Here is a 17,331-nt window from a genome sequence, read left to right as displayed (position 1 = left end):
AGATCTGCAGACGCTGGCTCGATGGGAACGAAATTGTCGGCCCGCATATCCTCCCTCTGTTTGGGAGTGAGCTTCTTCTTCTTTTGCTTGGTTTGGGGGGCTTCGGTAGCCTTGCGCTTGCTGGCCGAGGTGGCGGGTGAGGGCACCACGTTTTCGCCATTCCTCTCCTGCTCCAGCTGTTCGTCAACATTTCGTTTGCGGAAAGAGATGCCCGCAATCTCCTCCGCAGTAAGCACTTTCTTCATCTTCATCTCTGCAAATATACGTGCATAAGTTAGCACATATAAGTATGTAGCAAACTGTTATATGTTAGTATGCATTTATACTATTCCTACCCTTGCCATTCGGCTCGATTATGGCTGGACGCATGTTCTCCTATGGCCAGTGCGCGGATATCTTCCCTAACCGCAGCATAACATTCCCATATGACCGGTGCACAAGCTGTGCGTTAGCGCACTCCGCTAACAATTTCATTTCCTCATCATCGAGGATGGGGGTTTTGTTCACGTCCTTAGCCACGCTTTCGCACCAGATAAGCGTTTGCGAAAAGTTGGCTCCAACAACAGATTGGTCAATAAAGAAGAATGTTTCTTTCCAGTGACCCGCGTTCGATTTGGGGGTTTTGGTAAAGTTTTGACGGGCGAAGAAAGTGAACCAGGATTTGTGATGATTGGCTAAGCGGTATAGGTGGCAGAACACCTTCACTAAGGGTACCTTGTTGAGTGCAACACACCACATCTCAAACAATACTATCTTCCCTATGGCGTACGGGTGTAATTGCCCTAATCCTATGCAGAAATGATCTAGAACGCCTAGAAAGAAGTCGGAAGGTGGCACCCTAAAATTGTCATGCTTAAACGCATGCTCATATATGGCTACCTTCTTCTTTGGCGGTTCGTGGGCATGTTGATTAGATAGGGGTGGCACCGGATTATACTGTGCTAACGTTGGGTATTGTTTCACTAAAGAATCTATATGTTTCTGCTCTATAATCGACACTACGCTATCTACATAAGTCTCGTTAGCCTTAGTCATTTTCTATAAGTGATCGAAGAATAACTAACCTTTTGAAATTTGCCGGAATATTTGGGATTTGATCGGCATGAAAATTTGCAGTGTATCGGAGAAGCTTGAGTCAGAAAAATAGAAATGTGGGTGAATCGGGCCTATTTATAGTGAAGATTGGGAGTCATTGGGTGATACGGTTTCATCGTGGCTGTACACGTGTAACGCAATCAACGATCGACATTTTTTGCACGCGCGTGGATGTCAGTTAGATGTGCCCAATGTTGAGCGTGTGGTTCACACGCGCCTGCCAATTGCCACTTTACGTCTTGTCAGCCGAATGGGCTTCTGCAACACTGACAGGCATTTAATGACCTCGAGACGCACGCGGAAAATTTAATGCTAGCCGTTTTCTTGTTTTTTCTTTTTCGCTTAATAGTTTGATATCATATGTTTTGCGTCATATAACATCAAACTGGGGGGACATAATGATACCGCAACCCGCATGTGCATTCTATACGTATGCGGGCACTCGCTAGCATGCGTATGCATGTACTTTGTATGTGGTATGCGGCATGTGGTGATGTATCGAATGCCTTTGTTCCCGGAACGGCGGTTACTTGGTCATCAAGTCGATATCTTTTCTATAATTATATCCGTGATTCGGGGGAGTTTGTTATGGAAGAGATTACCATTATCATTGGATGGTTCTAGAATTAGGGTTTGCCTATATATACTAACCCTAATTATCATTCTAGACACAACCACGTTACGTAACCATCGTTTACTATACATCTTTCGTAATCAGCATCATTTTTCGTCTTCTCAAGGTTAACTTGTTAGTTCTTCTCTAAACTAGCACCTACAACCTCATTTGGAGCCTTCTGATCACCGACCGTTATCGAAGGTGGACTTAATCACTTGGCCACCCCGCCGACATCATCATGTCGGCCAGGGTTATTCACGGTAGCCGGACCGGAGAGCTAAGTTCTAAGATCCTTAAACCCCCCTTAGCTTATTGAACAGGCATATTGACCCTATGGAAATATATGCATGATCAAATTTGGAAATTGATGTTGGGATTGTAGAAATTGGCTAAAAATTGTTAGTTTTGAGTGTTATTAAAACCTTGAAGAAGATTATTGAGAGGGAAATTGTCGAAAGGTCTATTACCCCGAGAATATTGGGGGAATTTACCCATGAACCAGATATATTTGGTGACCAAAGTTGTATAGATTGGAAGAACTAAAGACATTAGGATTGAGAATTTGATTTTGTTTGGATTTGATATTGTTTATGAAATTCTTAGAGAAAATGTTTAGAAGAAAGTGTATAAAATGTGTGTATAAAATGCTTGAGTTTATGAGGTTATTTTAGGTAAAAAGTATTAAATATATTATATATTATTAACATTATAATTTATAATAAATTCAAAAACTCATGCTCCAGAGCCGTAGAGATTTTTTTTTCAACGGTTCAAAACTGGGATGAGCCAACCACAAATATTGCACCACATCACCTATCACGTGCATCATCCTTCCAGTGATGCTCACCATCGCGCCTGCAAATTTTCAGTCCATCATGCCACGTTTTGGCGCTATGGTGGCGTGATGGTAGCTAAAACGTTCGGTAACATCAGCATTAATGGTGATCTAATTAATGGGCTTATGCAGATAAACCAAACGTAAATCTGGAAATCTGATGGTTACGTAATATCTCTGATAGTGCTCCAAATGAACATATATTTAGGTGCAATATCCTTCCAATATGTAACGTTTTCAGTTGCAATTGTTCTATTTTCAAGTAATATTCGTTTAAATAAATAAGTGCGAAGACAAAAGGCGAAAATAAAGATTTGAAGACGCAAACGTCCAAAAAGCTTAAATGTACAAGATACAATCCAAGTGGTTCAATTTATTGATAAGAAACGTCTCAAAATTACAAAAACACAAGTTGCAGAACGCAAAGTACAAGATATTAAATTATACGAAAGGACGTTCGAAAATCCGGAACCGGGACCTGAGCCAACTATCAACGCGCGACGCAACGGACCTAAAATTACAAGTCAACTATGCACATAAATATAATATAATATATAAATATTTCTTAAAATTATATATATATTATATATATTTATTAAAACCGTCGGCAAATTGAAAGACAAAAATATGTGAGCTGGATCTGGCGGCCATGCGATCGCATGGGAAATAGGCATAAAACCCATGCGATCGCATGGGTTACTGTAGCAGGCCAACATTCTATAAAAAGACAGTTTGCTCGAGAGTTTTAGGCACCATATTTTCTTTCTTACTCTGTAACATAAATATATATATTTATAATTTTAATTTTAATTTAAGTTTAATAATAATTGGGTTATTGTAAGAAATGTTTTACGGGTTTTAAGACGGAACTCTGTCCGGGTAACGCTACGGGATAAATAATCACTGTAAGCTATGTTTTTCCTTTTTAAATTAATGTCTCGTAACTAAGTTATTATTATGCTTATTTGAGCTGAAGTAATCGTGATGTTAGACTAAATATTAAGATTGGGTTATTAAATTTTGTACCATAATTAGGGTATGGACAAAAGACCGACACTTGTTTTAATTGGACCATGGACCATTAATAGATGGGGGATATTGTCTAATTGAATGACAATTCTTTGGAGCCTGTCGAACCTATCCTCAAATTAATTAATCTAATAATTATGCATGTCCTATTTAGTGATGTTTATACGACATCTTTAACAATCATTTAATTAATCAATTGGGTTGGGTAATTGATTATTCATTCTGATCAAGTGGGAAAATTAATAATCATGGAATAATTAAAACAGGGGTGGATTACATTCAAGGGTAATTGGTGTAATTGTTAACAAAGTATTAAAACCTTGGATTACACACAGTCGATAACCTGGTGTAATCATTAAACAAAGTATTAAAACCTTGTTACAGTTCGAATCTCTAATTAGTTGGAATATTTGACTTCGGTAATAAGGTTAATTTGAGGAGCATTTTATAATTATGACCGATGAACTATTATGGACGAAAACCAGATAGGTTTCAAATAAATCCAGGACAAAGGACAATTAACCCAAAGTAATAAATTAAAATCAAAACGTCAAACATCATGGTTACGGAAGTTTAAATAAGCATAATTGTTCTATTTTATATCTCATCGTATTTTTATTTACTGTTATTTTATTTACTGTCATTTTATTTACTCGCAATTTTATTTAACGTCATTTAAATATTGTTATTTATTTTACGCACTTTAATTATCGTCATTTATCTTTACGTTTAAAATATAAAATCGACAAATCAGTCATTAAACGGTAAAACCCCCCTTTTTATAATAATAATATTACTATATATAATTATATATTTTATATAAATATAGTCGCTTAAAAATATAGTACGTAATCACCAGCTCCCTGTGGAACGAACCGGACTTACTAAAAACTACACTACTCTACGATTAGGTACACTGGCTATAGTGTTGTAGCAAGGTTTAGGTATACCTATCCGTTAAATTAATAAAACTTGTGTAATATTTCGTCGTATTTTGTAGTAAAATATAATAGCATTTCGTACCCTACTCGCAACACATCAATCTCACTACTCACTAGCATGCTAAAAACAACCCGTTCGACTTGTTGTTGGATCATTATCCTTGAATCATTACCAACATATAAAACAATAATCATTCAAGAACTAGCAAAAGATTATTAATTCTTCTTTGAAGAAATATATGATTTGTGATTTTATTTGTAATGTCTCTCTCAGTTGGTTAAGTAGTAGAGGAAAAAGTATTATAAGTTAAAATGATTGAGTCATAAAGTTGTTGTAATCCGTTGTTTGTTTTCCTAGCTTCTCGCTAGGACCTTGTTTTAGTTTAATAAATTTTGACGGTTCACAAAAAAGATAATTAAATCGATCTATGAAATAGAAGACAAAGTTTACAAACTACAAACATATGTTTTATATGTGGTTCCTTCCTGGTTATCAACTCTTTCTTTCAGCCAAGGGTGGCAGATCTTGATATGGCAAGGAGGAGTCTTGGTCCCCTAAATTTTGAGAAAGTAATGAAATCTGTAGCCATTTAAGTTACGAATGTTTGAGCTCTTGAATCAAAAAAATCAGTATGCATTTGAAGAATATACAGCCAATATGGTGAATGCTCGAAGAATTTGCTTTATCAATAATTTACTTCATTTTTTCCGTATCTCCTGGACATTTTCATCTGAAATCAATTTCAAACTACATAAATATCATAAGTTCAAGAAAATCAACTTAGATGATGTACAATTATGATTGGTATTTTCACCGAAAATATATATATAATATGTAGAAAATTAACAATATTAGCATACCTTCAACATTACATAATTTTGACCCTCCAAAAATTTCGTTCAACCTCCGCCACTGCTACACAAACTTCTTTTGCAAATCTTTAAGGTTACATAGTATTTCTTGGAAACTTGGTCTACATTGTGGCTCTCTAACAAAAACAGAAAAAACAATATTATAAATAAATTGTATGTTCTGTTACATGGAGGATATATATCTTAGACAATCAATCAACATTCATAAGAAATTCCAACCTACCACCAAAGGGCCTTTGGCCTAGCAATATCGAGGAGCCCCTTTGACCTTGAGGTCATGGGTTCGAGTCCTGTTTAGGACATTATTCGTGTAAAATTATGTACGGTGCGTGAGTTTGCCGTTCTAAAAAAAAAAAAAAAACAAAGATTCCAACCCACCTACACAAACAACTTTCTATAAGCGAAGCCAATTGTGGATCCACATCTTTCGGTATCTCTAATCTTCTATTCATAAATCCCACAGTTCCAACAACCTGAATGATTCATACCGTCACACAAGCGTAACACACAACATTTACTTGATCGTTTCACAATGTTGAAATTGAAAACATGTACCTGCATCGCGTTAAGACCATCCCAAGGGACCCTTTCAGTGGCAAGTTCCCACAATACAACGCCGTAGCTGTATACATCCGATCTAAAATTGACAACAAACAAAACAAATAGTTGAATCAACAGTTCATGAAAAACTGGAATTAGTTGGTTTTTAGGACACAAGCTTACTTTTCATCTGCTTGCTCGTTACGCAGAACTTCAGGAGCCATCCATTGAGGCTTCAAAAGGTAAAACTTAGTCAGAAAAATGATACTTTAGTCATCTAACTTTTGGAATTTTTCAAGTAAAACATAGGTTTCATAATACAGAGAATAGGGGGAATAAATCTACAAAGAAGATTACAATACCGCTCGTTTCCAAATCTCGATTTTTATGTACATTGGACGCTTGATACGGGAGAGACCGATGTCACCAACCTAAAAGATCATACTCTTAGTGAATAAAACCTTCATAATAGTCAGACAATTAAAAAGAAAGGTCAAAGCATACCTTCACAGACCAATTTTTATCAACAAGAAGACATGAAGAGTTTAAATTACTATGCACAATGGGCGGGTTACACTGATGAAGATAATTCATGCCTTCTGCCTATATCAGAGTCATGATATTAAGAAGAAAAAAAATGATAAAAAAGTATGATATGATTGTAATGATATTACTTATCAGGAATGATGCTTACAATATCCACAGTCATCTGTAGTCGGTGTCTCCAATCAAATCGAATTGTACTTTTATGAAGTATCTGAAACAAACTTCCACTAAACCAAATTCAGACAGATGATGCATGAATTGTATTCAGGAAAAGCGCATTCATATTGAATTTATTGTGAGCTAAGACCTCTACATATGTATGCAAGGACATTAAAGGGATACTATATATACAGAATGAAAAATAATTGTGAAAGATTGAAGAACCAACCGGGGAAGGAACTCAGTGACAATGCATAGATGCGGAGGTGAAGTCACAACACCAATGTAGAGCAAAACGTTTGAATGTCGTAGCCTTTTCAGGACAGATATCTTCAAAAAACAGAACAATATAGTTGCATGCTTTTACGCATTATCATAAAACAAAAATTAAAGAAACAAACTACCTCCTGTTTGAGCAGAACAATTATATCATCTGAAAACATCTGATATGCAAATAGAGTGACTGCAACATCCTGCACAAATCAACATCTTACGATTTAAACCATGTGTTGGCATAACTCATTTAAAAATCAACTAGAAAACAAGATCATCCAACAATATTTATTACATGAGTTATTAAAGAGTAGGAGATGAAGAACGTACCGACCCATACCACAATCCGTTATATACAGTCCCAAGTGAACCTGGCAAAAGATACTATAAATAAAAGGGGAAAAATAGTCTTTTAGTTTGCCAATTTTCCAATTACCATTTTAATACCTTCCCCAATCCATTCTTTAATAAACAAGTCTGCCCACAAAATTTCGTAGTCTTCAAATTTATCAATCGTATTACATTTGATGCTATCGACGTCACTACTTGTACTGGTAATATGTGATGTAGAAATCCACAATCTTGTAGCCTCGAACTTAGTAATGTTCAAGTCGTTACTTGTAGACAGTGTACGGTCTGCTTTTGCAGAAGGACTGGAACTTATTTTTGGACCAGCTTCGGGTTCTTGATTCACATTAATAGGACACAAACATAAATGACCAAGTTTAGCATCAAGAGACTCGTCGTTTCTTTCAGTTAGTTGCCATGGCCGTGAAATTCCTTTTTTACCCATCCACGCCTTTGCTTTTTTAAACAAAATCCTGTGTATTCCGAGTTTGTTTTCACTACGCACTGTGAAATGATCATCTATGTCCAAGGTAAAAAAATGTTCAAAATGTGACCGAACGATATCTCCCGTCAGTGTGCTTGATTGACTTGGATCAGTAATTTCGGTCCCACTTTCAGAATCTGTGTAGTAATCTTCTGTCTGCATTTTCAACTTAACCTTCATGATTAGTGAATTTAAGATAACATAATCCATTCAGTACACAGACAAGCTTTTTGTTGGTTTTATAATCTGCAAATTGCATTAAAATGTAACAGACTTTTTCTATACATTTGTATCAACCATCTTTGTTTTCACCAATAGTACACACTGAAAGAAAAGCTCATAACTCTTATAGATGTTGATCTAAGGTGTTCGTTACATGGTCCCTACTATTAACTTGAAGATATATTCGACCATTTCTAGGACGTGGCTCGTATGACAGGTTAGCCTGAAAGATATTCATAATTTTTTAAACGTAATTTACTCTAAAACTTTGAGACTTTTTTAGCTAAGACCACTCCCAACCATGAAGCCCATGTTTTAATTAACACACTGACACATCAGCGTCACCTTGGCATTTCCTTCCCATCACACACCAAGACATTTCACTCCCGACAAATCCTTTCACAAAAATTAGGACCCACTAAATTAATTTATTAACACAAAGTAAAATTTTTATTGCTATAAGTACAACAAAATTAGAGCACAACACTCGTCCTCCAATCTGCTATTTAGCGAAGAAATGGACCACGAAAACAAATTGGCTAAACAAAGACACCATTGGTGCCAACGGCGCCAAAAAAGACTAGAGGCACAGACGGGATATTCACAGGTGCGATGGGACTCATCTAAGAATAAAGTTTGTTATCCGAAAAAGAAATTGGATCAAGGCTGCTACCATCGCATGCTAATGCTGTCTAACCATTACTTATTCATTTGTAGAAATTACCTGAAAATTTGCAAATTCTATATCTATAAAGCAATTGGGAAACTAACCAAAATCGACGAGTTTGAGACAATTGAAGTCTTCATATTTTGTTGAGATTCAATATCAAAAGTGAATGTCGTTGGTACAGTGATGCTCATCTCTACCTCCATTACTTCAAATTGACGTGAATCACTGCATATAGACATCGCCCCGACTATTCTATTATTCTCATCACGATATGGTGTATTGGCTACAACAATCACAAATGTTTCCCCGTGTTTGTTCTTTATAGGAAACGCCCCTGACCAACTCTCACCATTCAGCGCTCGTTCTAACACAAAGTTTGCAGCCTGTTTGTCTTTAGGTTCAACTAAAACGTCAACTGGTGATCTCCCATATACTTCTGCAGCTGTATAACCGTACATTTTTTCTGCAGCGCGGTTCCTGCACAGTAATATCCAGTAACAAAAACATCAAGAATAAAGTTACTAGTAACAAAATATTGTAAGAACATAACAAATAAGGGGCTCACCAAAAGATGACCCTATGATTGAGATCATATATATGTATACCCTGATCCATTGACTGCATTATATTAAGATACTGAGCTTCTCTTAGCATCATAGCTAAAGGCTCCATGAATCCACCAGCCGGAGTTTCTATATCAACTAGCCGAAAAGATGAAGAGACAGGTGGCGGTCTACTATTGGCTGGTTTGCGGTTTGCCGAATCTAGCAAGAGTTTGGACGTTTTTGATTTGATTTGAGCATGGTGTTCCTCGAGTTCTAGGATCCTTCTTAACAAATCCTCAGCGGACGGAGAGTTTTTACTATTTTCCATGTTCACACACTCCTCCTACACGCACAAACACAAACGGCGAGTTACAATCACTAAAATAACAAGAATACAAGATTTATCTTAGTAAAGTTGTCATTTGTTTTATAGCAACATAAAATATTCAAATTAGGTAACATGAAAATTATGAACAATAACATCATCATGCATGGTAACATGGAAGATAACTTGAGATATAGAAATATAGATTATTAGATATAAATAAATAAAAAAATTCCAAAAAAATCTATTGTTGTTGAACTATATATAGTATGTTGAGGTTCCCTCTTTATGGAACCTTGACACCTTGTTATGTTATAATCTTATACGGAGTAATTACAACAACAACAACAAAACCCAATACCACATAAGTGGTGTATGGGGAGGTGAGATGTAGACAACTCGTCCCCTATTCGAGAATAATGACAAGTCATTTCTCCACCCAGAGTGAAATCACACTCAAAAGTAGAGAAACTCATCCCTCTCTATATTCGACGGATAGAGAGATTGCTTCAGAGTGGACCTCCGGCCAATAAGTAGGAAAAAAATAAAATAAAATTAAATAAAAAAAATTAAAACGCAATGAAAATGGTAAAATCAAATTTCCATGGGTTTTAAATCATGCCTAAAATTTACTTTAGGCTCTAAGAGTCAGTCAAGTCGCTAATAAATCGACGTTTGTTGTCGACTCAGTAAAGTTTACAAAGTTTGTGGAAATTAATTTACAAAGTTTCAACATTTGTCTATTTTTAATACATCTAAATGTAAATAATTAACTCTTGAAAATAAAACCGATTTATATCATCATAACGTTAAATTATGGGACCAACAGACAGCAATTTATTTCCCAAAAGTAATTCATAACTTAACTTGTGTCACAGGATTGCATGTACCAGCAAACACGGATGCAAATACACGTTAATTTCATCATAGTCAACTACGGAAAATATTGAAGTTGTTGGTGCGGATGCAATGCATGGATGATATGATGCCCTTTTCCTATGAAATTTCCTTTTAAATTTGAAATTTAGTATATTGCATAATCATTCACGAGTTACATGCTACAATATATAGATAGAAACGTGGATTGGGCCCGACAATAGACTAACATGGACTACGGGCTATCAACTATACAAACTATGGGCTACTCATCTATAAATATCCACTAACACTCCCCCGCAATTGTAGTAGGGTAGAACGAACGTTCAAATTGGATTGAAGCCATCAAATAAAGTCGTGGGTATTTGATTAGCTAGTTTATTTCCGTATTTACTTGGACGTAGTTACCCTCAATATGAATTATTATCTTTTTATTACAAATGTTATTTTTATTATTTTTGATATTGTGTTTAACTAAAAGAACCATTATTATGAATACTAGTTAGTACTTAATCCTAATCACATATTTTATTGAACCTGTGACGTGGTAATATATAGAATATGCTTCAACACTATTTTGTGATCTAGACAAAACGTAGGATTGTATTATTGACAACAATATAAGACTGCGGATTTGGTAATTGGGTGATATTAAAGTTTACATAGTCGTGAAATTATAAAAAGTGAAACCGTTAATAAGTTAAGTTTTAACGAAAGTTAACGCCAGGTTAAATCACAATTCGAATAATCGGGGTATAGTTCGATTTGTTAAAATAAAATTAAAGAAAGTTAACGGACCGTTAGTGAATCGAGACTTTATGAAATCGGCGGGTTATCATGAGGTTATATACTTTAATATTTTGTAAACGGGCTTAACAATAATCCATAGTAAATTGATTATGAATTGTCTATGATTCATATTAACGAGGGGAACGAAATCTAAGTAAATACACTTTATTTTACTTTCTATTTTTACTTTTACTGCATAGTTAATTTTATTTGCTTTATAATATATAGTTATTTTTATTGCTTTCTGTATTATTTTCTTTTATAATTTTAAAGCTAAAAACCGAAACAAACCCCCTTTTCTAAAGTTTAATTAATAGTTATTAAAGTCTTAAAAACACGCTTCTCCGTGTGGAACGAACTTAAATTGCCTGTATCTATTACTGCACGATCGGGACCAGTTAGCTGTAGTGTGGTAATATTTATTAGCTAGTTTTGTTGTAATATTTAAAGGTCGGTTTTATCACATCAGTATTCCTTTGTGTTAGGACCGTTTTAGTCCAATAACATATCCAACATATAAGCACATAAGTTTCTTACTACTCTAATAAAATCAATTGGTGATAAAGAGAGTAACTCATTAGTTTCTTTCAATTTCCAATGTGGGACTTCAGTTTTCACCAACAAACATCCCTCAATCCCAAGTCTAGTTTAGGCCTCCTATCGAACGATAGTTGGGATCCAACCTCATTTGATACCACATCGACCTCGAAACTCTCAAGAGGATTAGAGGCAGAACAGGGAGACTTTCAGTACAAGGAATCAACTAATTTTTTGCGCTACCGGGGGTGTGCCACTACGTGCGCCAACTGAGGGGTGCACCATTACATCTACATGCTGCAAATATCGATGTTATGTCATTCACATTCGAGCTACAATCGTAGCTCTAATACTAAATTGTTAGGACCTTTTTAGCCCTACAACATGTCCAACATATAAGCTCATAAATTTATTTGTATTCTAAAACCAATTGATGATAAAGGGAGTAGCCTGTGAACTTATATGTATACATTAGTTTCTTTCCAGTTGTGATCTGGAACTTTAGTTTGCACTTAACACTATGATGAAGATATTCATGTACTGGTAGTGAGATGGCACATGAAGAACATAAAAATGTCCCTTAGTGATGAGATCTCAAACAATATGAATGACAATTCCAATGTGTTTTGTTTTATGGTATTGGACTGGATTAGACGAGAGAGAGAGAGAGAGAGAGAGAGAGAGAGAAAGAGAGAGAGAGAGAGAGCGCTAACGCTATCACAACAGACAAGAGTGGTAACGGAAAGCGGGCAGTGAAGCTCACGAAGAAGATTACGAATGTCTCTGCAATAGCATTGGCAACTCCCAAATATACAACATCCAAGCTAGAAAGAGAATAAGTGTGTTGCCTTTTCGAGGATCATGACAGCAATTTAATACCAAGAAAGATACATAATTCGGATGTTGAGCAGTGAGTGTTAGAGTGACCTGCCAAATCAACATTTAGGAGTCTTCCGTATTCCGTTTTATACCATTTAATTTTAAATAGAATCGAATAAAAAAATCAAATCGAATTTAAATTTGCTTTTCAGTTCAGTTTACAAATCTAAAATTTAAATTTTACTTTTCAACTTCGGTTAAACCGGAAATTCAATTCAAAACCAAATTCAGTAATATGATTATTACTAATATATATAAACCTCAAACTGATTTCAAAATCACATGTCGAATTCAAAATCATTTTTTATAATTTTTCCGATTAATTATAATTATTCTAAATTAGATTATGTTTATTTTGATTTTTTAGTTTCAATCGAAACCCGATTAAATTAAATTTAAATTCGATTTTTAATTTTATTGCAATTAATTTAAAAACCTAATAATTTGATGATACCAAGGAGAATCGAACTTATTAACACCAAAATGTATGTCTATCGCATGTACTGTTCCGATGTGGCACCGGTCACGTGGCAATTATCGCTATTGTAGAGATCTTGTACGAATTTCTGATAGAAAAAAACTTAAAATTGAGAAAACTAATTACATATATAAAAAGAAGTTATAATTAATTATTTAATTATTATTATACTATCTATTAGACAAAAATGATGAATACTACAACAGGCGATTTCGTCTTTTCACCCTTTTTCCCTTTCTTTTAACTAATACTACAAACTCCGACCATAATTTGTTCAAAAATTAAAATCGGCCCCCAAAACAGGGGGTTAAAGTGTCAAATCAAAATTTTCATAAAATATCTTAAATAAACTTCACTCAAATATTCAACGGGTCATATCTTCTCGCTCGCAACGAGTTAAATTTTTCCGACACCATCGTTAAACTCGAAATAATTTTACGAACACAATGTCACTAACTATACGCAAAAAGGACACTTTTTAAAAAACGCTAAATATTTAGGGTACTTTTCATATACGTTGATTTTTCACTCGCAGGCTCCGTAACTAAACACAATAAAATACATTAAAAACCGAATCCCGGCGCGAAGCGAGAGTTCAAAAACTAGTTAATTATTAATTATGAAAATGAAAATTAAAAGAATAAAAAATTGTGCATTCTTGACTTTCATACACTTGCTTCGTAAAGTGAAATATACAGTGACGCCTCCATATTGGGAACTGATTTTTTAGAAATGTAAATGAAGTAAGCTTCGTGGTTGCCATTAAAGACGGAAGTGCATATTCAACACTCCTTCCCTGTTTTTCTCTGTTTCTTCCTATTTCTTTTTAACAATATTTGACATATATTTCTTATTTTTATCAATATTTTACACAGTATCTATATCTATATTGTAATATCACAAATTTAACATCACTGTTATAAAATATCTAGATTGTGTTATAAAATATCTAGATTGGATGTTAATTTTATTATTATTATATTTCTTGCATAGTAATATTTTACACTATAAATAGACATGTATGGTAACCATTTAAGGTGTACCATTTCTCTTGAAATATCAATATCAATATCAATATTTCTTCTCTCTTTCTTCTCTCTTTTTTTCTCTCTTTGTTCTTATAACCACTAAAGGTAGTTATAAGCCTACTGAATTATAACACGTTATCAGCACGAAAAGCTTAGTGTAATTAAAAGATATCTCAAACGATCACGAATCACTAATCAAGGTATGAAATTATTAATAATTTTCAGACTCGAATATATCAAATTTTGGACTACTAACATTTATATTTATGTTATTTAAGTTATATATGGTCGGTTATACCACCTGAATTATATTTCTGTAATCTAACTTTTACTAACTTCACTAACATTTATATTTATGTTATTTAAGTTATATATGGTCGGTTATACCACCTGAATTATATTTCTGTAATCTAACTTTTACTAACTTAATTAAGTTATATATGGTCGGTTATACCACCTGAATTATATTTCTGTAATCTAACTTTTACTAACTTCACTAACATTTATATTTATGTTATTTAAGTTATATATGGTCGGTTATACCACCTGAATTATATTTTCTGTAATCTAACTCTTATTAACTTCACTAACATTTATATTTATGTTAATAAGACCTCATGATTGTACGCAACACGTCATTTGACAACACGGTACTTTATGTACGCAACACGTCATTTGACAACACGGTACCATGGGTCGAGATTAATTCCGATCAATACGAATACGACGGGGTCTTTATATGTTATCTAACATTTATGATTACTTATGCAATTAATCATTATTTATTTCATGCATACTAATGTTTATTCTTAAATTTATAATTTTAAAAGTTAAAATAAAAAAATAGTTTGTATTTTTATTAAAAGTAAATCTTAAAAGTTAAAATAAGAAAAAGTAGTTTGTACTTTTATTAAAAGTAAATCTTAAAAGTTAAAATACAAAAAGTAGTTTGTATTTTTATTAAAAGTAAATCTTAAAAGTTAAAATAAGAAAAAGTAGTTTGTATTTGTATTAAAAGTATATCTTAAAAGTTAAAGTAAAAAAAAAAGGATGGTAAAATGGAATAGTTTTTTGTCAAAAATGAAGTATTGAAAATGAAGTGGTCTCCTTCTATAACTAAAAAAAATATATATATATACTTTTATCAAATGAATTTTTTTTGTGGCCGACAATTTCAAACACGAGTCCGTGTTTAGTTTATCAAGAATATCTCTTGCTTTGGTGAAAGGTCACGATCACGATATCAGGTGTTGTGAAAGAATTAAAAAATTGGTCAAGTGGCCTTTTAAAAACTAGAAAAAAAAAATTTAAACAAAAAGTTTTTTTTATATATTTATAATTTACGGGTAACGTAAAAAAAAGGAAGTTTTTTTTTTAAAAAAAAAAAACAAAGAAAGTGTTTAAATGAGTTTTACAGAAAGGGAGAAAGCAAAGTAAAAAAAAAAACTTTTTCCCAAACAAAGGTAAATGAAAGTAGGACTTAATACAAGAAAAAAGTAAACATCTCCTAGACGTGATAAAATCTATCAATGATAAGTATTAGACTTGATGAGCTAAATGTGACAAAAATGTTTCAACATGTCTTATGTTAATTTTCTAAAATAAGTTATTATTATTTCGAGTTTAACACATATACATATGTTAATTAAAAACAACCTTTTTTTGTTCTTATGTAGTGTTGAGTTGCAATTTTGGTTGTATGCCATAATTCCATCCAGTAGAGTGACAATAGAAAACTTTTGATGATAATCAATAAAAAACTTTTTTCCAAACTTGTCAAATGTTTTGTTAAAAACGTGACCGTTGAAAAAAGGAGGTTGAATAATAAAACTTAAAAAACAAATTATTTTTTTTAAGAGTGTGCATCAAAATGGCCCGTTTAATAATGGGGAGTAAAAATATAGTCAAATTGTTTCAACGAACAAGGGTTCAATTGGATGTCTCTTAAAAAAAAAATCCGCGGGTACGGGTGATGGATCCAATGGATCCGCATCCACGACCCGCGGGTGCTATCCCTAATTGTGACAAGTACAAATCAACTAAAAGTCTAAAAAAATAAATGCTCTTATAGGGACCAAATGTTCACAATAATTGCCTAAGCTAGATATGAAACAAATAGTTCATAAAAAAAAAAGGTCGTTGTGCGTTTTCGGGATGATAGCCGAAATACACTTACAAAAGTAGGTCAGCCGTCAAATCTTTATGGCCATATCAACGTAGATCAATAAAATCATTTATGGTTTTGATAAAAGATTAATTAAAAATTAATTATTTTTTGGTCTTGGATTCTCGGTAACAAAAGCAAAGGTTGTTTTTGGTTGCCACAACAAACAAGACAGAGGTTGTTGACTTTTGTTGTTAAACATGGCACAAGTGAACAATAACAATAGATTATTGTTTTTGAAAAGAATAATGATGCGTTAATTTTATTGTATAAAATAAAATTAAAGAAAATGGTTTTCATTGATGACTATGAACAAACGCAAACAAAGTGTTTGTGGTATTTGGTGATTAAAAAAAAAAGTGCATCTAAAGCTTCTACTGAAAATAATATGCATCTAAAGCTTCTACTGAAAATTAATGTGCAAGGTACAACGTATAACTATATGGTCAAATTCATTTGAGCCTTCGGAGTCACAAGTATATGATGTATATATATATTACTCAATTAAAAAAATAGTAAATCTAAATTAATTCATATGAATAGTAAAACGAAATTAATTAATTTACTATTCACATAAAAAAGCGCATATGATAAAAAGCGCATCGCATATGATAAGCGCATATGATAAAAAGCGAATATGATAAAAAGCACAACGCATATGATGAAAATCGCATATGATTAAAAGCGCATATGGTGAAAAACACAGCGCATATGATTAAAAGCGTATATGGTGAAAAGGATATATGATTAAAAAAAAACACATATGGTGATTTATAAAAAAAAAAACACATATGGTGATTAATGGAAAGCACATATGGTGATTAATGAAAAGTATATTGTGAAAAAGAATCACAAATGTTTCTTGAAAGAATTCAAGGTAAGATATATGAACCAATTCATCCATCATGTGAACCATTTTGATATTTCATGGTTCTAATAGACGCATCTAGCGGATGGTATCATATTTGTATATTATCAAGCCGTAATATGGCATTTGCAAAGTTTCTTGCACAAATTATTAAATTGAGAACACATTATTCTGATTACACCATTAAAAGGATGAGACTTGATAATGCTGG

The 17,331-nt window shown here is 33.4% G+C and overlaps 1 protein-coding gene across 1 annotated transcript; it reads right to left on the bottom strand.

The window, feature by feature from the left end:
* Positions 1 to 4,853: 4,853 nt before the first annotated feature.
* On the bottom strand, positions 4,854 to 9,504 carry LOC139876210 (uncharacterized). Its single transcript, XM_071863499.1, has 16 exons — positions 9,197 to 9,504; positions 8,733 to 9,108; positions 8,290 to 8,379; positions 8,116 to 8,184; positions 7,355 to 7,913; positions 7,238 to 7,278; positions 7,039 to 7,107; positions 6,864 to 6,964; positions 6,624 to 6,702; positions 6,434 to 6,532; positions 6,292 to 6,360; positions 6,113 to 6,162; positions 5,945 to 6,026; positions 5,768 to 5,862; positions 5,378 to 5,505; positions 4,854 to 5,247 (listed from the first exon to the last, which is right to left on the bottom strand). The coding sequence occupies exons 1-15, from the start codon at positions 9,502 to 9,504 to the stop codon at positions 5,433 to 5,435; spliced, it is 2,160 nt and encodes a 719-aa protein (XP_071719600.1). The 3' UTR covers positions 4,854 to 5,247; positions 5,378 to 5,432.
* Positions 9,505 to 17,331: the final 7,827 nt, after the last annotated feature.

The sequence above is a fragment of the Rutidosis leptorrhynchoides genome, chromosome 11, assembly GCF_046630445.1.
Source record: "Rutidosis leptorrhynchoides isolate AG116_Rl617_1_P2 chromosome 11, CSIRO_AGI_Rlap_v1, whole genome shotgun sequence".
Taxonomy (NCBI): domain Eukaryota; kingdom Viridiplantae; phylum Streptophyta; class Magnoliopsida; order Asterales; family Asteraceae; genus Rutidosis; species Rutidosis leptorrhynchoides.
Note: the sequence above shows the minus strand (reverse complement) of the source record. Positions and strands in the feature narration are given on the sequence as shown.

Coding starts and splice junctions, on each gene's coding strand:
- LOC139876210 (XM_071863499.1), bottom strand. CDS start 9,504: ATGGAAAATAGTAAAAACTCTCCGTCCGCTGAGGATTTGTTAAGAAGG. Junction 7,279..7,354: donor TAAAGAATGGATTGGGGAAG/GTATTAAAATGG, acceptor ATCTTTTGCCAG/GTTCACTTGGGACTGTATAT. Junction 6,965..7,038: donor TTGTTCTGCTCAAACAGGAG/GTAGTTTGTTTC, acceptor TGTTTTTTGAAG/ATATCTGTCCTGAAAAGGCT.